Source organism: Helianthus annuus, chromosome 10 (assembly GCF_002127325.2).
Source record: "Helianthus annuus cultivar XRQ/B chromosome 10, HanXRQr2.0-SUNRISE, whole genome shotgun sequence".
NCBI classification, from domain to species: domain Eukaryota; kingdom Viridiplantae; phylum Streptophyta; class Magnoliopsida; order Asterales; family Asteraceae; genus Helianthus; species Helianthus annuus.
In genome coordinates this window covers 171,996,454-172,019,714 of record NC_035442.2, presented here as the reverse complement: position 1 = coordinate 172,019,714, position 23,261 = coordinate 171,996,454, and the positions used below count along the sequence as shown (strand labels likewise).

Sequence of the window (23,261 nt, the reverse complement as noted above, 5' to 3'; positions counted from 1 at the left end):
CCCAGACATAACACATTATAGAACACGTGATTTACCTCCCTTATGTTGGCTGCAGACCGGTCGGTATAGATACACAACCCCCCCCCCCCCCCCAACAAACCACCCCCACACAACAAACCCAAACCAACCATCATATAATCAAACACTAAACCCCTCCTTATCCCCTCCATTTGTTCCCAATCCCAACCATGTTCTCTGCTTCCACTAAGCTACTCAATCTCTCTTTCACTAAAACCCCTAATCCCCAATTCCCATTTTCACCCAAAATTCAACATAATAAACCTTTAATTCGATGCGCTAGAACAAGGTCCAAAAGAACAGGAAAGTCCAGATACCCATCTGAGAAAAGGAAGCTCAAATCAATCCAACAAACACAAACCCAATTCGACAAATTTAAAGGGTTTTGGAGGCTTTTTAAACTTGGTGTTTCTGTTGATAGAGACCCTGGTAAAGATTTTCTTCATGTTTCTGATGCTTTGCTTGAAGAAGTTGCTAAAGTTCTTGAATTTCCGGTAATTGTTCAGTTATTATACTTAATTTGAACAGTTTTTTTGTTTAAATAAACAAAAATGTCCAAAAGATTCACACTTTATGTATTACCAGCTTTACTCCATAAGTTTGCTCATCTTTTTTGCAAGAAAGTGTGTGTGTGTGTGTTTTCAGTTTTTTTTTTCTTTTTTTTTTTTTCAAATAATAAAAAAAAATTTTGAATTTTTTTTTCTATATTTTCAGTTTTAGTTTATTAACTCTGCTTTATCTATAATTTTGCAAGAATAGTGTGTATGTATTGTTGTTGTTGTTGTTATTATTAGGAAAATTGGTTTTTAATAAACCAACCTTTGTCCCGTTGGTAAATAATAATCTTACCTACGTAATTGGCATACAATAATCCTACCTATCAACATGTTGGTACTCAATGAACTTTCGTTAATTTTTTTTAACTGAAGTTAGTTTTTAAGTTTTATTTATTACACAAACAGTCCCTGTAGTTGTAATTTACTAGTTTTAACTATTTTATAAAATTTAATTACATGGCCCTTGACGTTTTTTGTTTTACAAAATAGTTAAAACTAGTAAATTATAACTGCAGTGACTGTTTGTGTAATAAATAAAACTTAAAAACTAACTTCAGTTAAAAAAAAATTAACGGAAGTTCATTAAGAACCAACATGTTGATAGGTAGGATTATTGTATACCAATTACGTAGGTAGGATTATTATTTACCAACGGGACAAAGGTTGGTTTATTAAAAACCAATTTTCCTTATTATTATTATTATTATTATTATTATTATTATTTATTTATTCATTATTTTTTTTTAATTTCAGTTAATCTAATTTGATTTGATGGTAATAATCTGTTATATGTTTTTATGCAGGTTGCTTCAATGTTACCTGCAGAAGCTTTTACAGTTCTAAGGAAGTCATTTGATGCTAGAAAGGTTTGTCATTTCTTCAATTCAAAACAGAATCTTGAAATGTGATAAAATGGTCAAAACCTGGTTTTTTCAGAGTCAAAAGGAACCAAAATTTGTGTACACAGTGGAGATGGATGTCGATAAGCTCCTGAACATGGAACCGAGAACGTGGGACTTCATATCACGTTTGGAACCGAAAATCGGGTTCATAGAGCATACTCCTCATGAAAGAGTTGTTGGTGATTTGGTCAACATAATACACGATAACAAGAAAATTAACCACGATGAAGTACCGGGAGAAAACGGTCATTGTAGTTCGTCAAGTTCTTATAAACTTCCCCTTACTAAAAAGCCGAAAGTTGCAGTTGTGGGCAGCGGTCCAGCGGGTTTGTTTGCGTCTCTTGTACTTGCAGAGTTTGGCGTTGATGTTACGTTGATAGAAAGAGGGCAACCCGTAGAGAAACGTGGACGTGATATTGGTGCTTTGGTGGTCAGAAAGATGCTGCAAGCGGAAAGCAACTTTTGTTTTGGCGAGGTTACAATTCTTTAATCGTTATCGTTACCGCATCATTCTTGTTGCGCAGCGTATTATTGTAAAAATGAGAAAACTATTACTGGACTCTTTATCTTTCTTATTTATCGAAGACTTATGGTTAACAGGGTGGTGCAGGTACTTGGAGTGATGGAAAGTTGGTAACTAGAATCGGGAGGAACAGCGGAAGCGTTTTGTCGGTTAGTGTACTTTCTCCATTGTAGCAAAAAATGTATTTTTAGTAAGTGTTAGTTTTTTCCTATGCGGGCGGGTTGTGTAACTGGTCAAAAAGGGTAATTTTTATCACATGTCGGAACGTGCCAGGTAGGGTTGTGTTGTGTACCTGTATGAAATAAAAATAAGGGTAAATTGCATTTTACGTCTTTTAACTTTCAGCAAAATTTCAGGCGTTGTCCTTTAACTAACGAAATTACAGCGGATGTCGTTTGTGTTTTAATTTCTTTATAGCAGATGTCCTTTATGATTTAATTTCTTTACAACGGATGTCCTTTATTTTTGTAATCGTTTTTAGGGAGAAAGGGCACCGCCTCTAAAGAAATTAGAACATAAAGGACATACACTGTAATTTCGTCAGTTAAAGGACAGTGCAGCGCCTGAAATTTTGCTGAACCTTAAAGGACGTAAAATGAAATTTACCCTAAAAATAATTAGTGATTTGCGTATGCTTATAGGCGACTTTCAACCCGTTTAACCCAATTCGACGCGTGCGTAAGTCAAGGAATCGAGATTGCCACCATTAGTTTTGCTCAACAACAGTTCTTGAAGATTCAACTTTATTTTCAAATAATTATCACCATTTTATCGTTTCTTTATTCTTCTTACAACTATTATCCTTACTAAGATTATCGAAAACTCAGGTTATGAAAACCTTAGTTCGGTTCGGAGCTCCAGAAAGCATCTTAATTGACGGGAAACCCCATTTAGGAACCGATAGACTAGTACCACTTCTTCGCAATTTTCGACAACATCTACAAGATTTGGGGGTGAGTTACGACGTAACGACGTTACATACTTACATATCCAAATTTTGATCCAAAGTGAAGGAACCGTACATATTCGTGTGTTTTAATTAACAAGATTATCATTTTTCTGTTTTTTGAAGGTTAACATTCGGTTTGGAACACGGGTCGATGATCTGATTGTAGAAAACGGTCATGTTGTTGGTGTTAATGTATCTGATTCAAGTGGAAGCTCACAGTTTAGTAGCGAGAAACTCGGATTTGATGCAGTTGTTCTTGCAGTTGGGCATTCTGCACGCGATGTATATCAAATGCTTCTTTCTCATAATATGGAGTTAGTTCCGAAAGATTTTGCTGTAAGTTCTGGTTAATTTCCGTCACATTTTTTTCCATGTATTATCTGCTTTTTTTTTTTTTCTAATTTTCTGAACGCGGGTGATGAACAGGTTGGCTTACGCGTCGAGCATCCACAAGAATTGATAAACATTATTCAGGTTTTAAAAGATTTTTGTGTTGACAATGTTTTATTTTTATTTATTTATTTATTTATTTATTTATTTTTTCACTATTCTGCAAGTATCTAAACAACCGTTCAGTAAATAAAGAGAGTAATATGTCATTTTTCGTCCCTGAGGTTTGGCCAGTTTTGCGACTATCGTCCAAAGGTTTCTTTTTCCGCATCTGGATCCAAAAGGTTTGAATCTTGCCATTTTCATCCGACTCGTTAATTCCATCCATTTTTCTCCGTTAAGTCAGGGGTATTTCCATCTTTTTTGTTAACTTAAAGGGCAATTCGGTTTTTTTCCTAGGGGTATTCGGTCTTTTTACATAGGAAAAATTACAAGTTTTGTCCTTTATCTTAGTACCATTTATCAGGCGGTGTCCTTTTTAACGAATTTTGACAAATTTTGCCCTTTACAAGGAATTTTGTTGCACGTTTTGTCCTTTAGGCTTAACCCAGTTAGATTTTCTTGTTAAATCTTGTCACCCAAGGGTATTTTAGTCTTTTTACCCATTTATTTCAAGAGTCAACCCTAAAATATTTTGTTTTATTCATTTAAATAATATTAAATAAATGGGTAAAAAGACTAAAATACCCTTGGGTGACAAGATTTAACAAGAAAATCTAACTGGGTTAAGCCTAAAGGACAAAACGTGCAACAAAATTCCTTGTAAAGGGCAAAATTTGTCAAAATTCGTTAAAAAGGACACCGCCTGATAAATGGTACTAAGATAAAGGACAAAACTTGTAATTTTTCCTTTTACATAAAGTCAAAAGGACCGAATTGCCCTTTAAGTTAACAAAAAAGACGGAAATACCCCTGACTTAACGAAGAAAAATGGATGGAGTTAACGAGCCGGATGAAAATGGCAAGATTTCAAATCTTTTGGATCCAGATGCAGAAAAACAAACCTTTGGACGAAAGTCGCAAAACTGACCAAACAGGGGCGAAAATGGCATTTTACGCAAATAAACAAAAAAAAAAAAAACGTTTTGTTCACTTAAATCAATAGCATCAACTTATTAATTAGAAATAACAATGATAATGGGCGTACCGGTACTTGCATAGTTGCAATATATACGAGACAAGTGGAGGGAAATTGGTGTTTGAAGCAGCGATGTTGACAATTATTGTTAATTAATTTTATTATTCAAACATGCAGTATTCTAAATTGGCGAATGAGGTTCGAAATGGGCGAGGGAAAGTACCGGTTGCAGATTACAAGGTTGTTGAATATGTTAAAGGGGACGACAATAATGTACCATTTACGTCACATAGGAGTTGTTATTCTTTCTGCATGTGTCCCGGTGGGCAGGTAATCGAATACATTTTATCGTTGTTTCGACCCATATAATGATTAAAATAAGAATAATAAATTCAAAGGAAACGGGTCAAATGTCGGTTCCTGTGTATATCTAATGCATAAAACCTCCTATCTTATTCAAAACGATTAGCTTATTATTATCTATATAACATTTACGAACTTTCATGAACAGTGGTTTTTTTATTTTTTTATTTTTTCACTTTTTCCTTCTTCTCTCTTTATTTTTTTATTTTTTATAGCTTTACCTCATACCTTTTAGTTTTGTTCCTCCCAGCTAAATTACGATTTTGCCCTCAATTTAAATTTACATTTTTGTCATCGTTTTTGTTTGCTTTCCCGGTAAAATTATGATTTTGCCTCCAGTGTATAACTACAGACACAAGATGGGGGAATAGTGCCAGGAAGAAGCTGTCTGACACTCCCCCATTGGCCCAACCAATTTACGGTTTTATCCCGCTTTAAAATTACTATTTTGCCATCAGTTCAAAATTACGTTTTTACCCACAGTTGAAAAAAATTATGCCTTTGCCCGCAACTAAAACCATTTTGCCCTCGATTCAAAATTACGATTTTGACCTGTTTAAATTTGCAGTTTTGCCGTAGTTTTGTTTTTCCCCATCCAGCCAAATTACAATTTTGGCCTCAATCTAAATTTACATTTTTGCTATCGTTTTCCTTTCCTTTCCCAGTAAAATTACGATTTTGCCCCCAGTGTAAAATTACAGTCATGCCACCGTTTTAGTTTTTTTTTTTGACAAAACTATAGTAGTGATTTGTTTTAATCGTTTGACTCAGTGTAATTTTTATTTATGTCAGGCGGCTGCTTGGCACACGCTCATTTATCCTGAAAAATTATAATTTTGCCCCAGTTTAAAATTATTGTTTTCTGTCGTTTTTGTTTTTCTTAAGCAAAAGTATTATAGTGTTTTAATTTAATTGGTTGACTCAATGTAATTTTTTTGAGATCGTGTTATGAGTAGTATGTACAAGTAATCGAAACACATACGTACATGTTATGAGAGAGAAATATTCGGCTTAGTGCCCCGCAACACGGGCGGGGCAAAATCTAGTTATTGATATAATATAACATAATTTTTGGTGTTGGGCATGCTGGAAATGTCACAATGAACATAACTAGACGCGCTAGAAATATAAACTTTTTTTTGGCAGGTTGTTGTGACGAGCATAAACCCATCAGAACTTTGTATAAACGGCATGTCATTTTCTCGAAGATCATCAAAATGGGCTAACGCTGCACTTGCGGTCACTGTTTCACGAAAGGATTTCAATGCGCTTAATTTTCATGGACCTCTTGCAGGTGTTGAGTTTCAGGTAGTTCTTTTAAAAGATCAGTTATAAGTTATAACAAACCATCACTAGTGCTCTAGTGGTGGCCACGGGTATTTAAGTTCCACCTATGGTGGGCCCGGGTGAGTTTTCCCCTCCAGGTCTCAAGTTCGAGTCTGGGTGATAGGGGTTTCTCATTGAGGGGTTTAAATTGGGGATCTACTGTGCGAGGGGGCTCTCTATCGCGGACCCGATTAAGACAACGTATGCTAGACCTCCCGACATTCGCGAATAATTCACACCTTAAAAAAAGTTATAAGTTATAACACATCCATTACTTGTTATCTTGTTTTCCGTTCTCAAAAAACCGTAGGTTTTTTATGTGGTTTAAAAATTTTCGACTTTTTCAAGAGGGAATTCGAACAACGAGCAGCTACTATGGGAGGTGGAAATTTCGTTGTGCCTGTGCAAACCGTCAAAGATTTCATGCATAATAAACTGTCTGGTAAAATCTTGATTCGTTTCACATTCCTAACTACTAGATGTTGCAATTTCGACCCGTTTACTTATTAATGGGCCACCTCATCAAGACTTAACCACCAATCAATGATTGTACTCACAAATCATTTTTGTGTTAGCAACTACTATACCATCATCAAGCTATCGATTAGGAGTGAAGGCGGCAAATCTCCATGAGTTATTTCCCGTTCATATAACAGAGGCGTTGCAGCATTCAATCTCAACGTTTGACCAAGAGGTTTTTCTTTGACTTTGCGTATATTTTCATTAACATCTTAATTGTCGACAGCGTTCTTATTCACAAGTTTGCATTTCATGTACTCAGTTACCAGGATTTATCTCCGATAACGCCCTTCTGCATGGAGTCGAGGTAAAACTGAACGTCTTTTAGCTTTGGGTACCGTTATAGCAGGCTCTAGACGCTTGCAGTTTAAACTGACTGTATACTTTATACCGTTGTGATCTTTTCTCCAGACAAGAACTAGTTCTCCGGTCCAGATTCCAAGAAATCCCGACACATATGAGAGCACGTCATTAGGGGGTTTGTATCCAGTGGGTGAAGGTGCAGGGTATGCGGGTGGGATCGTAAGTGCGGCTGTTGATGGCATGTATGCTGGTTTTGCTTTGGCAAAAAGACTTGATCTTTACGAAGATGACGTCGAATCCATTTTTGGAAGGACTCAAATTTCTGGAGTTGTAAAATACTAAATATAGATTAGCATTTTTTTGATACAACCCGCAAATCGTTGATCTCGAAAACATATTTTTATGTAATATGAGGTAGTTGTAGCCATTGTCTTCAAAGGAACTACGAGATGCATAGTTAATAGTACAATCCTTCAAAACTAAGAATCAATATATGATATAGCTACTATGAAAAATTAGTTACATCCTTTAACGCCCCTACCCCTCCCTCCATGGCGGTGTTTAACGCCCCTATGTGAGGATGTGAACTAGGGGAGGAGCTTAGTTAAGGCCAGGGGACCCCCCCCCCCCCCCCCCCCTCTATTTAAAAGTGCAAGATCAGTCACTGCACAATGTGTACTCAGGTGCAACACCCGACCTTATAAGGTTAGTGGTGAAGTGCATCAAATATCTATGCACACCCTTTAGCAAAAGTTTACACTCCTCATGTTCTAGCAAATCCCATGCTACAAATTTCAGTCCTTACAAGACTTGGCCATTTTCAAGAATGTAAAGTTAATTAAGCGCATCCAAAGTTCATTTATAAGTCCCCAAGGGGATAGTGTGTTTCACAACCAAAAGGCCGGGAGTTCAAAATTCTATGTAGTGTAGATTAGGCTATATGAATTTATTCTAGAAAATCTTGGTTTTGGTGTTGAAAAAAGTATCCAAACCTCATTTATTTAATACACATATAAAAAACACATTGATACCACCAAAATCATACACATTCTCATATAGTCCAATTGGTGTTCTAAATTTAATGATGAAGCTAATGACATGTGACTTCACAATGGTGTTATGATCACTAGAATTACTCTCAACGCCCACCTTTGCTTAATCATAATCAAGATCATTAAGTAATAAGTACCATAATCCTCATCTTCTTTATTAATATCACTATTAACATTTCCATCTCTTTTACCACATCCATTATTTTGAATCTTATTACTTACTTTAGCCCCCTCATCATCAACATTACCCTAAGGATGAAACTCAAATATATCTCATGATGTAGTTCCACGTATTCAGTTTTGATCTTCCCTCTCCATCTTCAACTAATCTTAGCTTTTTTTTTTTTTTTTTTTTTTTTTTTTTTTTTTCATATCGAAGAGAAATTGGGAACATTTAATCGTTAAGAATTGTCCCAGGAAATCCTTGTGGTAAGTGTTACATACCAAACGAGAGAATTCAATCCAAAAGATAAAACTCAACCCAAGAGAGAATTCAATCCAAAAGACTAGTCTGGTGGGTGAGAAAACCTATTTGGTATATAAACCCCACATTGGTTGCCTTGACAAGTCTCATACCTTGCAATGGTTTCGGTCCATAACAATCGACCCTTTCTAAGGGCCAACGTCCTCGTTGGTCATGGCCACGTTGGTCACGACTGGCTCTCTACAGGCCACCACTCCGAGTTTGACTCTGATACCAATGTTACATATCAAAAGAGAGAACTCAACCCAAAATACTAATCCGGTGGGTGAGAGAGACCATTTGATATATAAACCCCACATTGATTGCCTATATAATCGATGTGGGACAAGTCCCATACCTTATAATGGTTTCGGTCCATAATAGTAAGTGGTGTACAACAAAACTAAAAATTTAGGAGTTCAAATCTTTACAGAGTTTAGGTTTGATTTAATTTATTCTAAAAAAATCTAAGAATTGTTCCAAAAAAATTGATTGGAATTCGGGTTGTTAATATTTCTGTCAAAAATAAACTAGTTTATTTATAATTATCAAGTTTTATCGGGTTGTTAATATTTTTGTCAAAAATAAACTAGTTTATTTTTAATTATCAAGTTTTAGATTTTCTTTTATTTTCTTGACTGTTATTTTTTTTTTCGCAGAAAGCTTCGTAAATTGCTTTATTTGACACTAGGTTAGTTTTCCGTGTGTTACACGGGTTGAACAATTTAAACTATATAGTATAGATATTTTCTGTAAATGCAAAATAAAGACAGAGACATTTACATACCATATTGACATAAATAAGTTAATATAAATGTAACCCATCAACTCGTACATATTAATTAATATCGTAGAGTTCGATAAGACGACTCTAATGTCGGTTGAATGAGGTCAATCAGAGTCTATTTTATACCCTTTGTACGGCTTCTTATTTTTTGAATCTTTGTTGACATAAATGAGCTAATATAAATGTAACCTATCAACTCGTACATATTAATTAATGTCGTAGAGTTCGATAAGACGGCTCTAATGTCGGTTGAATGAGGTCAATCAGAGTCTATTTGATACCCTTTGTACGACTTCTTATTTTTTGAATCTTTGTATTTGATTCTAAACCTATTATTAATATTATTGATAATAATTTTAGTTATATATATATATATCAATAATATATTTAGTCTAACATATTAATATTATTATGAATTTTGAAAGTTGTTTAGCTAGGATTTAAGATTCTATTGAAGTCTTAGTTTAACAATAGGTTATTGAATTAATAATAAGAATTTGTATTAGATTAAATTAAATATTATTATTATTTGTATTAGATTAGATTAAATATTATTATTATTATTATTAGTATTATTAATAATTTTAATCAAATAAATGAGAGAATGAAAAGTGTTCTAAAACAGATTTCTTTTATTATATAGTATAGAATAGATATAGATTATATAGTAACTAGGTTAGAACCCCGTGTATTACACGGGTTGAATAAATGTAATTTTGTATACTAAATTAAAACAATTATTCTTTAAAAATGTCGTTTATTACACGGGTTGAACAAATGTAATTTTATATATTAAATAATAAAAAAATTATATCTCTAAGAACCTCATGTATTGTACTGAATAAAAGTAATTTTATATACCAAATAATAAAAACCCGTGTATTGTACGGGTTGAATAAATGTAGTTATATGTACTAAATAATAAAAAAAGTTATATATTTAAAAACATTGTGTATTACACGGGTTAAATAAATGTAATTTTGTAACCTTGTATATTACACGGGTTGGATAAATGTAATTTTATAAACTAAATAATAAAAAAATTATATGTTTATAAACCCCGTGTATTATACGGGTTGAATAAATCTAATTATATATACTAAATCATCATCATCATCATCATCATATTCAGTAAATCCCACAAATAGCAAAACTAAGGTAGGGTCTGAGGAGAGTAAGATGTAGAGGCTGCTTTCAGTAAGACCCCCGACTCGATAGTAGTTTTGCATCAAGCTTTGGACATAAGGCACATAACACTTAGCAATCGGGACAAACACCGATTAGTGCATGTTCCCTTTTATCTTTCTGCTATCAACGGCACCACATGATGATGATGCAAGATTATCCGTCCGCCGCTTTTTACGTTATGTTCACAAATTTAGTGAAATAACGTGAAAATTAGTGCAATTTCACTTTTGCCTCCCGAGCGTCCACACGTATATACATTATTAAAAGTTAGATTAGATTATATATGAAATTAAGTGTATAACAAAAAGTCTTTATAAATTTCACGTAGAATTAATTGGAATCTTTTATTAAAAGTAGGTTAGATTATATATGGGCTTATACATGTGAGTAACTGCGATTATTGAATGGTTGAATTTTGAGGGTTTTGAAATGTGAATTTGATTATGATAGATTATATTTTAGTTAGTTTTAAAACTTCTAGAATGATTGAATCAAATAAAAGGATTATGATTTCCTAGAAACAAAAATAACTGAGTTTTTTTTTTTCTGATCATTTTGAACATGAGCAAATAGAACGATAGCATCTTAACAAAAAAAAAATAACTAATTACAAATGTGAAACCCAATAATTTTACTTCTGTCTCATTTGAATGGAAAAGATAAGTACAAACTAAATTTAAAAAAAATGCAATATGAAAATAAGAGATAGAATAATCGATATTTTTTTATAAAGTATGAGATAAGGGTAAACTAAATAAAAAAGTGTCAATTTGGTAAATAATAATATTAAGTATGAAAATGTAGGAAATTACAAATGTAGACATCTTCGATAAATAACACGTGTCCAAAATCAGATTTCTTTTATTATATAGTATAGATAGATTAAGAGTGAAAGAAGAAAAAGGATAATTAAAAAAAATCTTAATAGTTATTATTCCATATATTAATAAGCAACATATATGTGCTATCATGACTTGTAACTTGTGCTTAGGGAGTGTTTCAAAAAAAAACTTAATTTTTCACTTCTAATCCAAACATTTCATATTTTACATTTTAACCCCTTTTTATTTTTTACTTTTAACCCAAAGTTTTCCATCTTTTATAATTTAACACAACACTTTATTATTTACAACTTTCGTACCCCATACTTTTTATTCCATATATTAATAAGCAACATATATGTGCTATCATGACTTGTAACTTGTGCTTAGGGAGTGTTTCAAAAAAAACTTAATTTTTCACTTCTAACCCAAACATTTCATATTTTACATTTTAACCCCTTTTCATTTTTTACTTTTAACCCAAAGTTTTCCATCTTTTATGATTTAACACAACATTTTATTATCTACAACTTTCCTACCCCATACTTTTTATCCTTCGCAAGTTTTTCGTTTTACGTTTCGTTCTAAATTTTGCTAACATGTCGTAGCGTGCATGTGAGATTCAACGTTTTTGCTCTATTTTTTCATATTTGACAGACCCGTTGCAACGCGTCCATTTTTCCCCTTTTGAAAAGTTCACCGCAACGGGCGGGTCGTAGATCAACTAAGTTATTATTTTCTACGTTTTACGTTTCTGGTTAATTTCTTCGTATTAAGACACTGTAACGGGTGTGAGTGGTTCAACGATTTTAGTCTGCTTTTCGTTCAATGTAATTTTTACCATTTTATCTATTTTATTTTTACGATGTTGAGAGTCGATGTGGTTGTGGCATTGGTGCTACTTGGCACGATTTTACGAACGTTTTTAACCTATTAATTTTTTTAATAATTTTTTGTTTCGGTTTACCCCTATACTTGCTTTACTTAAAAACTATTTTTACGTGCATATTTTATGTATGGGTATGCGTAAATATGATTTCTTCTACATTCCGACGTAAACTTTTTTATAGACGGCTCAGGTCAAATATAATACGTTTTCGTTTAAACAAACCATTTTTATGTGCATATTTCTATGTACGTTTTCGTATAAATTCAAGTTCTACGTTTCGACGTAAACTTTTTTGAGAAATGATTCAGGTCAAATATAATATGTTTTCGTGTTTATTTTATGTACATTTCGTAAAGTTTGTTTCGAACCGAGTGGAGTCAAATTATGGTTTCTTTTTCTCGCCTTTTTTTGAATGTTCTAATTAATCCCTTTCGATTACATGTGCATACTTTCCTTCATACCCGTTACGTTTTCTTTGTATAAGTTGGGTCACATATAATACATTATGATTGTTCGATATGAATTCCATTTACTTTACGTTTGATCCAATCACAATGCTTATACAGGTTACACTGATTTCAACTGGATACGTCGAAATGTGTTTTTTCATATGGTTTATGCATATAACGTTTGGACTAATCCATTCAATGTTTACGATGTACCCGTGCCGCAACACGGGCGGGTCTTAACCCTAGTTCAATAAAAAAAGCATAAAGTTGTTAGGCTTAATTAACTCACAATGTCAAATGATTAATCAGTTTTCCATATACATGTACTAAACTAATTTCCTTGATCTATAGCTATTACAATTACATATGTCCTTAGATCCTAAAATTTGACGAAATTTATTTAAGTTACAGTAAAAAAAATGTAATCTAATAATCGATATTTTTTTCATAAAATATGAGATAAGGATAAACTAAATAAAAAAGTGTCAATTTGGTAAATAATAATATTAAGTATGAAAATGTAGGAAATTACAAGTGTAGACATCTTCAATGAATGACACGTGTCCAAAACTAGGTTTCTTTTATTATATAGTATAGATAGATAGATATAGATATAGATGTTGTAGTGATGTATTTTATCGTATTTGAGATGCTAATTCTTAATAAAAAATTAGAAAAAAGTAAAAACTAGATAAAAAATCATTTCGATTAGATCCATCCCGACCCACATTTAATATTTAACATTATATTTTTTTAAACCTCTTACCTAACACTTGTGATATAAAATACTCAATTTATAGTCCTTGCCATGTACTTTTCATGATGAAGCTAGGAAACCCTAGCATAAAAATATTTTTTTTCTTATTTCTTTGTTTTTTTTAGAACGGTGACTTTCTTTGAGTGACTTGATGTCATACCGCACACCGCCTAATCAGCGGCCCTAGCTGACCCAGATATACGTTGTCTTGATTGGGGCCGTGCTGGGTTGATCAGACTTGGTTAAGACGTTCCTCCAGAAACCATACTGTCTCTACACGAATTGCCTCGCTGAAGTAACAACCGGATGAAAACCAGGGTGTGGCTCAGGATCGAACCCCTCTTGATAGGTTTGTCACCATCACTTGCCAACCACTGAGCTATAAGCCTTTCTTTCTAATGGTCTATGTATCACTTTTGTAATTTGAGTAATAATGTTAATTCCGTCGATTAATACCTTAGTGGTGTGATGAATGTCTAAGCCTCATTGACGTGTGTGTGGGTGAAAGTAATTATTCTAAACATCATGATAAAGATATGGTAGAAGTAATTATTGTAAATTAAGAATGCAAAAGCTGTTGGGATGACTTTAATCGCTTTTTAAATACATAATCGGACTCATCTTCTGATCATATATAAAGTGTTATATGGAATGATGAATTGATATAATAATATGTTTAGTATTTTCATATTCATAACCCTTGGACCTATCTTCATAACTAAGTAATGGTTAACTTCTTCTTCTCTCTTCCCTCTTCTTCTTCTCTCTTGCCTCCTATGAGTGTGAGGAGTAGGATCAATACAAATCAAATTTTATATACAAACTGTAAGAACCATTTAAAAAATGTGACATCCAATTAGTTATAAAGAAATAGTAAAATAATAATCTAAATAATATCAATATATTGAATTCCCTATAATTATGCTAACAAACAATTAATTCTTTATTTGATCTTCCTTTTGTTTTCAATGTGCTGATATAATTCTTCATATAGAAAGTACTAATATCATTCACATATGTGCTAAAATCAATTATTTTGATTAATTTTCATGTGTTAATATAATTTAAAAGTGCTACTTTTATGTATGTATTGTTTTAGTATGTGCTAATTTTTTTTAAGTGTTAGGATATGTTCTCACGGTTTGTAGAATAAATATGGTTTGTACCGTAACCAACCCCATGAGTGTGATATTATCAACCAAATTGTGGTTATAACTTATAAATAACTTACTAATTTACATCAACTAGTATTAAGCCCTCCGTGTTGCGGCAGGGGTGGTGTAAAACGGTGCCAAATAACACTAATGTCACACCATCGCCAGCGATCGCTAACACTGAAGTTGCGGTATGTTAATACGAAGAAGTTAAGTCGAAACGTAAACATAGAAAAGAGTAACTAAGTCGATTCAGGACCATGCGTTGTGACAAACCTATCAAATGAAAAAAATAGATGTGTTGTGTGACAAACCTATAATTAAAAGTATGAATATATAAAAAGTTAAAGTAAAAAAAAAAAAAGCATCACAACTTTTTTTTTGTGTGGATTTACATTATTGATAAAGTATGAAGCCTTAAATAAAAACTACATAAGAATTTTAAAATTTAAATTTGGTCTGGGTGGTAAATGGTAATTGAACACAATGGACCTAATTATGTGTACGGCTCCAGGCCAATAGCCGGTCGATTGTAAAACATTGTGTAGGGATGAACATTTGGTATCAGGTATCGGTACCGAACCGTATTAAATATATTAGATACTAATATCCATTTTTCCTATTTTTTGATACCGGTACGATACGAATTTACGGATAAGACATCGATACCAAACCAGTATATTCGGTATCAATACCGGTACCTACTTTTCATGTTTTTCGGTACTGATATTTTCGATACCACCATTCCCTAACATTGTGTACATATTTGGGTGACGTGTCATGAGGCAATAGGCATCACCCTAAAATGTGGTCTTAATGGACCAAAATTTCGTTAAAAAAGAAAACAAACCCAAAAAATACACGTCTCGACAAACATGGATCATCCTTATAAATAACCCAAGTTTTCAACTTCAGTCTATAAAATTTTCTTTCATTCATTTATGTTTTATTAATTTCTTTTAAACCTTTTAAAATGTTAAGTCGTTTCTTTTCCACCGAAAAGGCGAAAAGAGCATGAATATCTTATATCCCAATCCCACAAGTTTAAAATTATAATAAGCACGAAGCACGCTAGTAGGACCATCCTAAGTATATTTAACAATCGTAAACCTTTCTATTTCTATTTTTATAATTATAATTATCTTATTTTGGGTTTATTTGGATTGGGGATCGCTAAAATGAAAACCACCTCTATTTGTAAAAACCATGAGAACCACTTTATGGCCCTTAGATCAACTAGATGGATGAATGTGATTAAAAGTAGTTAATATTAATATTAAAAGCTTTTTGTCTTATTATGTCTTTAATATTATAATACAAAAGGTTATTTAAGTAAAATAACTCTATTTTGTCTTTTTATATATATTAATTTTAAATTACATTTTTTTCCTATTCATTAATTACTTTTTATTACTTTTATTTTTTAAACATAATTTCTTTATTAAAAACATTTTTAAATTCAGATTTTTTTTAAAAGATTTTTATACTTTTTACAATTTAAGATTTACGTTAAGCTTTTTACGTTTTTTTAACGCGCCGTTTTTTAACGCGCCGTTTTAACGCTGTTTTTTAACGCCGTTTTTTAACGCGCCGTTTTTAACGCCGTTTTTAACGCGCCGTTTTTTTAAGGCGTCGTTTTTCTCAATCGGCGTTTTCTTAACATGCCGTTTCTAACGCGCCGTTTTTTAACGCGCCGTTTTTGACGCGCCGTTTTTTAACGCCGTTTTTTAACGCGTCGTTCTCAATCGACGTTTTTAACGCGCCGTTTTTTAACGCCGTTTTTTAACGCGTCGTTCTCAATCGGCGTTTTTAACGCACCGATTTTTTAACGCGCCGTTTTTCAACGCCGTTTTTTAACGCGCCGTTTTTTAACGCCGTTTTTTACGCGCCGTTTTAACGCGCCGTTTTTCAAAGGCGTCGTTTTTCTCAATCGGCGTTTTTTTAACGCGCCGTTTTTTAACGCCGTTTTTTACGCGCCGTTTTATTAAGTCGTCGTTTTTCTTAGTCGGCATTTTTTTAACGCGCGGTTTTTTACACGTTTTTTACGCGCCGTTTTTTTCCACGTTTTTTAACGCGCCAAATTTTTTACACGCTTTTTACACGCCGTTTTAACGCGCCGTTTTTCCGAAGTTTTTTAATGCGCCGTTTTTTTGAAGTTTTTTAACGCGCGGTTTTTCCAAAGTTTTTTAACGCGCCGTTTTTTCAAGCGTCGTTTTTTCAAAACGCGCCGTTTCTCCACGTTTTTTAATGCGTCGTTTTTTTACGAAAAACTTTTTACGTTTTACGTTTTTAATACGTAAAACTTACGAAAAACTTTTACGTTTTACGTAAAACTTACGAAAAATTTACGTAACACTTTTTACGCTTCACGTTTTTACGTTTTACGATAAAAAGTTTACGGTTTACGTTAACAAGTTTACGGTTTAATTTTTTTTTTACAAAAACGTTTTTTTACGTTAACGTTTTTTTAACATTTTACGTGCCAATTTTTTACGTTAACGTTATTTTACGTTTTACGCCCCGATTTTTTACGTTTTACGCCCCGGTTTTTTACGTTTTACGCGTCGGTTTTTTACGTTTTATGCGTCGGTTTTTTACGTTTTACGCGTCGGTTTTTTACGTTTTACGCCCGGCTTTTTCACGCGTCGTTTTTTCAACGCGCCGTTTTTCCGTTTTACGTTAAAAATTTTACATTTTACGTTTTACGCTCGATTTTTTCAAGCGGCGTTTTTTTACGTTAAACTTTTTACGTTTTACGTAAAACTTTTTACGTTTTACGTTAAACTTTTTACGTTTTCCGATTTACGTTAAATTTTTACGTTTTACGTTTTTACATTAACGTTTTTTACGTTTTAGTAAAAAAAATTACGTTTTACCTAAAACTTTTTACTTTTTACGTTAAAAAGTTTACGGTTTACGTCAAAAAGTTTACGGTTTATTTTTTTTTTTACAAAAACGTTTTTAGGAAAAAACGAACGCACCCAGAAATCGCAAACTCGGTGAAGCGTCTCGGATATATTGTTTTCATCATCGATGCCTAAAAAAAACCCAACAAACAAAATATTTTACGTAAAACTTTTTACGTTTTACTTTTTATGTTAAAAAATTTACGTTTTACGTAAAATTTTTATGTTTTACGTTTTACATGAAATTTTTACGTAAAACTTTTTACTTTTTACGTAAAACTTTTTACGTTTTTACGATTTACGTTAAAACGAACGCACCCATAAATCGCAAAACAAATGCACCCAGAAATCACAAACTCGGTAGGTGTCTCAGATAGGTTGTTATCGTCATCGACGCCTCAATTTTTTTTTTGAAACAACAACATCAAAACAAAGTGTATCTCGAAAAAAAAAACGTGGTTTGGCTCAGATTTTCCGATAATCAAAAAGGCTGCAAAGTGGGGTTGCAGGTTCAAAAACCTACCCTCCGCTGTCCTTGCCGCGCCATCGTCATCAAAATCTAGTTTTTTTTTTTTTTGTTTTTTTGCATCATCGCCATCCAATCCAAAACATATCAACCCCACAGTCACTGATCAAACAAGAACAAACCAGATTCAAAACCAAAAGATTCAAAACCAACAAGATTCAAAACCAACAAAAACCCAGTTCATCAAAAAAGCACCCAGTTCATCAACAAAAACCCAGATTCAAACCCAACAAAAACCCAGTAACAATAACAACCATACATGATGTAGATACCCAAAATCAAATCAAAGGAAACCCCATCAACAATAACAAAATGATGTACATACCCAAAATCAAATCAAAGGAAACCCCAAAACATGGTGTCTGACTTCAGGTTGCTTCAGGGGTGTGGGTGACCGGTCGGAGGTCCGCCTCTGCCCAACTCCCACCAAGTCGCACAAACGACCACCACTACAACCCCCCCTCAATTTCTTTGCCGCAGTTGTACGCCACCACCAGACGGTGGTATCCACCACCACAACCAACCCTTCGCCACCGTCTCCGTGAAACCCACCACAACACCCCCCGTCGTCGTCAAACATTTGATCTAATGAGAGAGGAGAGAGACATAGTAGATCTGATGAGAGATGATAGAGACAGAACATCATCTAAGACATCATCGGAAAATGGACAAGGGTATCATTGAAAACATGGGGGGTTGTGGTGGGCTTAGGGTGAAGAAGGATGGTAGTGGAGGGTGTGAGTGTTACGTCGGAGCAAAGAACAGCAGTCATATTGGTCGGAGTCCAACTCCGGCCGCCGGAAAAGAAACGAGGAGGGATGAGAAAGGTGTATCAGTCACCATCCGACGCACCACCGCCCCTGAATCCACCACCACCACTGTCGCACCACCGCCCCTGAATCCACCACCATCACTCACAAAAAACAAAACCCAGATTCAACAAATAAATGGAGGAGAGAGGTACTGAGATTAATAAATGGAGGAGAGATGTACTGACATCAATAAATGGAGGAGAGAGGGGTGAGAAATGACATTTTGGGGTAAATGACCATAGTACCCTTTGAGTTGTCATATTATGATTGGTTGAGAGTGGTTCTAAAAGTTCTTACAACTGGAGGTGGTTTTCATTCTAGCGGCTCCCTATTTGGATTAATCAATAAACTATAAAGAATTTTTTTTCAATATGTTAGTTTTTACTCTAATAAATCAAAATGATATCACCTTTTTTAGACTCAATAAGTGACAATAATGTCATTATTTTTGTTAAGTTTAATACATGTTTAGTATATAATTTAATTAATTATTAATTGCCCTTTAATCTATTTACATCAAGCATTGGAGATTTGGAGATTTGTCAATGTGTGGCTAGCCCATTTGGTAGAGGCTCATGCCTTTTAAAGGAGAGATCCAAAATTCAATCCTAGCCAAAGGTGAATTATGAGTAAGTTACAAGTTTTGTTCTTTATGTTTGTACCAAATTGCAGGTAGTGTCATTTGACTTCAAAATTGACTTGTTTTGTCCTTAACGTTTCAAAATCCCACACGTTATGTCCTTTAGCCATAACTCAGTCAGATTTTTTGGTTAAATATGGTCATGTGCCTTGCACATGAAGGATGTGCATATAAGACTTGTACTTTGTATGTAAATGACTAAATTACCCTCATAATTAATAGACTTAGTGGATGGTGTTAGAAAATTGGACTCAAATGGTTAAGAAAAGTGGCTGTAGGAACTCGGAGCGTTAACATTTTGATTTTAGACTTAAGTGGTTAAAACCTCTAAAACACAGGGACTCAAAAAGTATTTTTTCGTAACATATTTATCCTATCTCTACATGGTTATGGCCACAAGAGCTCAGGTTCCAATATTTCATTTTGTTAGATATTGAGTAATTTTTATATATTATTTTTTTGTTAGAAATTGAGTATTTTGTATATATTATTTTAAAAATGTTTAAATCTATATCTTTTACATATCTATAGCTATGAAATAAATACTATTTCCGTTACTTATCACATTTCTGTGAGTTCAATATTCTTTTTTTGCTTCTCTTATTTCACCAATTTTGTATACCATATCTTATTCTATTAAATAAATATCTAGTTACGTTACATCGCAATTCTGTGAGCTCAATATTCTTTTTATGCTTCTCTTATTTCACTAATTTGTACATTGTATCTTATTCTATTGAATAAATATCTAGTTACCGTTGCATCACAATTCTATGAGCTCAATATTCTTTTTATGCTTCTCTTATTTCACTAATTATATATTGTATCTTATTCTGGTAAATACATATTATCTGTAAATATCATTTTATAGTCCCTAAATCTTTATTGCTAACTATTTAAATTATGCTTCTCTTATTTCACTAATTTGTATATTGCATTTTATTCTAGTAAATACATATTATCTGTAAATATCGTTTTATAATTCGTAAATCTTTATTGCTAACTATTTACGTTTTCTTTATTCAACCGATCTAACACACAAGTTTCTTTCCTAGTTATAATATTGATCGATTCCATGTTTAAATCCCCCCCCCCCCTCTTGCTTTTTTAAAAGACTTATTTCAAATTTAACTTCTTTCTCTATGTGGTCACACATATTTCTTATTCTCTCTTATCTTCTTGTCACGTCCCCGCATTAGTCACACTTTCTCTAGTACTTGCAAGAAAGCCTCAATTGGGGGAGTGCCATAAAGACTTGTGGTGTAAATTCAAAATGTTTGTCTTTGATATGGAAGGATAAATGGTTTTTAATGTTGTGATATTGATCTTTCTTTTGATATATATCTTTATGGTATTCTATCAAGATAAAGATTACTCAAATTAACAAATGCGCCTGTGAAACGCTTGTCAGATTTCACAACCGCTAAACTTACAAAGTTGGTTTGTAGTTCAGTTGTCAGCCCCATACTAATGCTCAAACATTGCTTTTTAGCTTCCTTTAACTCCATTGTTCGAAGTTTTACACCAATACTTCAACTGTAATACATAAGACGATTATATAACTGAGTAATCACCTCTCTTTCTCCCTCACGCTATACCTATAAAGCACTACATATCCATACCCATACATCTATCATGCTTCTCTACTTAAAGCCTCCTTTGCAATAAACCACACCAATAACTCACCTATAAAACTTTAAATACACAAGTGTATTTCTAAAGCACTACATATCCATACCAATTGTTCGAAGTTTTACACCAATACTTCAACTGTAATACATAAGATGATTATGTAACTGATCGGAGTATCGCACTCCGGTCAAAGATAATATTTATAAGCCCTATTTACCCTTAACAAATAGCTAGTGGTAGCAAGGGGTCGAACCACGAAGAGTATGTGGTTTGCGTATGGATTCGATTGAATTAGAACAATTGTCACAATTTATGAAGCTTGCCAGATATTTTTGTATTTTTATTTAGTTGAAAAATGTGAATTTAAACTAATGAAATTGATTTAATTGATTAACGACTGCGAGAAAGATTGATTACTAAACAATAATACGAAAAAGGGTTCACACTCGATTTCGGTAATTGCCAACCTAGGGTTTCTACAAGTTTTTAGATTCAACTCAATTGCATACGATTAGCGGATTTAATGTACCGTGACTTAGGTGCCAATAACTATCAACGTTTCGAAAAACGGACAAGAATGCACTTTGTAATTAACACAAGTAAAACCTAACCACGACAATGCATAACTACACATAACCATTTCGTAAAGTCATAACTTTTAACATCGTTCGACAATTTACGAATACGAAACAAATGTAAACTATTGTCAATGGTTTCAAAAATCAAACACAATTTGTCACAAAGTTGAAGCAAGAAACAATTCAAAACCCTAAGTTAAACAACTACCTAAACCGGAGTGAAACCAAGGTGATTAGCTGCTCATGGTTGAAGAAGCTTGAACACCGGATGATTGGAACATGAATTGGACCATCTTGAAGCTTGAATGATGGATAATTGATGGATGTTGAAGGTTTTGGTGATAGATGATAGTAATGGAATGAGGTATGGAGAATTAGGGTTTAGAATGAATTGGGGATTGTGTATGATGATGATGATGTTCTTGATTCGGGTGATGTTGTAGATGGATGATGGATTGGATGTGAATGGTGGGTGGTTGTGATTCCCCATCAAGATGATCCTATTCTCAGGCTCCCAGATGAAGATTTTTACTCCAAGGACATGTAACCCCCGTTTGAATGCTAAAAATTTCGTTTAAACTCGTTCCCAACAACCCAAGTAGCAAAATTCGCGTTTCAGTAAACCAAGGCCCGTCGCCGACGGGCTCCAGATCTCTGAAATCCATCCGACAGGTTGTTTGGCTGTTCACGGGCACCTTGTGACGACGGGACTTTCTAGAGCTCGTCGCCGACGGCCTAGAGCCCGTCCCCGATGGCCTAGAGCCCGTCCCCGACGACCTCTAGTTTTTCCTGTTTCGTCCGAAACTGTTTTCTTCATAACTTCTTCGTTATAGCTCCATTTTACTCACCGTTTTCGCCCACGTACTCGTAATTCAGCCCTCTATCATGCCATCTTCCAATATATTCATTTTAAATCCATTAACATTCCCAAAACACATCCAATCTTCATGATTAACCCGGTTTTGTTCATTTCACATCCCCGGTTGATCCGATTCACGTCCCGGTGCTCCGTTTAGCTCCCGACTAGCTCCTTAAACTCGTTTAGACCTGTAAAACACAAATCCCATTAAAAGTAGGCTATTCAAGATTAAAAGCTATGTAAAAACATCAACTTAAGCACAAACGATAACCAGTTTTCGACCACGTATCACATCCCCACACTTGTCTTTTGCTTGCCCTCAAGCAAATCTGTTTTTCACTTTCACGTGGGTCAAACAACGAATACACTCCCCATTCCCGAGACGAAGGTTAAGGTCAATTGTCATACTGAAGTTCAAACTCTTTACAATTTTCAACATATTTAACGGTGAAGTGACTAATCACAAAAAATTGTTATCCAAGATTAACCCGCCCGTAAAACTAATAAGTCATGCACATCCCTCACAATGTTCTCTCCACTCGGCTTATAAATTGGCTAATGTGTATAATGTATTAGCACTTCAATCAATTAATCGCTCATAACCGATTAGAACACGTACCCACATAGGCTTGCAACTCAATCATTCTCCACCACCGAACACGAATACCAAGCACAAGTCATAAGGTCTTTGAACGGGTCGTAACGGGGCTAGGCTAAGGGTAGGAAATAGGATATTTTAAAGTGGCTAAGGTGATGTAAATTCGATTTTTATTACAAAACAACTAATCTATGCACAACTAACTACCAATATCAAATTAGA

General features: G+C 33.8%; 1 protein-coding gene across 2 annotated transcripts; it reads left to right on the top strand.

Annotated features, from left to right (window-relative positions):
- Window positions 1-47: 47 nt before the first annotated feature.
- Window positions 48-7,453, top strand: LOC110886583 (uncharacterized protein Cbei_0202). Of its 2 annotated transcripts, XM_022134398.2 has the most exons (13): window positions 104-512; window positions 1,379-1,441; window positions 1,512-1,952; window positions 2,078-2,149; window positions 2,828-2,953; window positions 3,073-3,285; window positions 3,376-3,423; window positions 4,595-4,747; window positions 5,927-6,088; window positions 6,455-6,548; window positions 6,682-6,800; window positions 6,888-6,932; window positions 7,037-7,453. In XM_022134398.2, exons 1-13 carry the CDS (start codon window positions 189-191, stop codon window positions 7,268-7,270), a joined length of 2,094 nt encoding a protein of 697 aa, XP_021990090.1. In that variant the 5' UTR covers window positions 104-188; the 3' UTR covers window positions 7,271-7,453. The 2 variants fall into 2 exon arrangements, with proteins under 2 accessions (XP_021990091.1, XP_021990090.1); XM_022134399.2 differs by lacking the exon at window positions 3,376-3,423 and having other exon boundaries at window positions 48-512.
- Window positions 7,454-23,261: the final 15,808 nt, after the last annotated feature.

Bases quoted from the DNA above. Each gene is read 5' to 3' on its own strand.
- LOC110886583 (XM_022134398.2), top strand. From the start codon at position 189: ATGTTCTCTGCTTCCACTAAGCTACTCAATCTCTCTTTCACTAAAACC. The intron at 2,150-2,827 runs GTTAGTGTACTT...TCGAAAACTCAG, and splicing joins ACAGCGGAAGCGTTTTGTCG to GTTATGAAAACCTTAGTTCG. The intron at 3,286-3,375 runs GTAAGTTCTGGT...GGTGATGAACAG, and splicing joins TAGTTCCGAAAGATTTTGCT to GTTGGCTTACGCGTCGAGCA.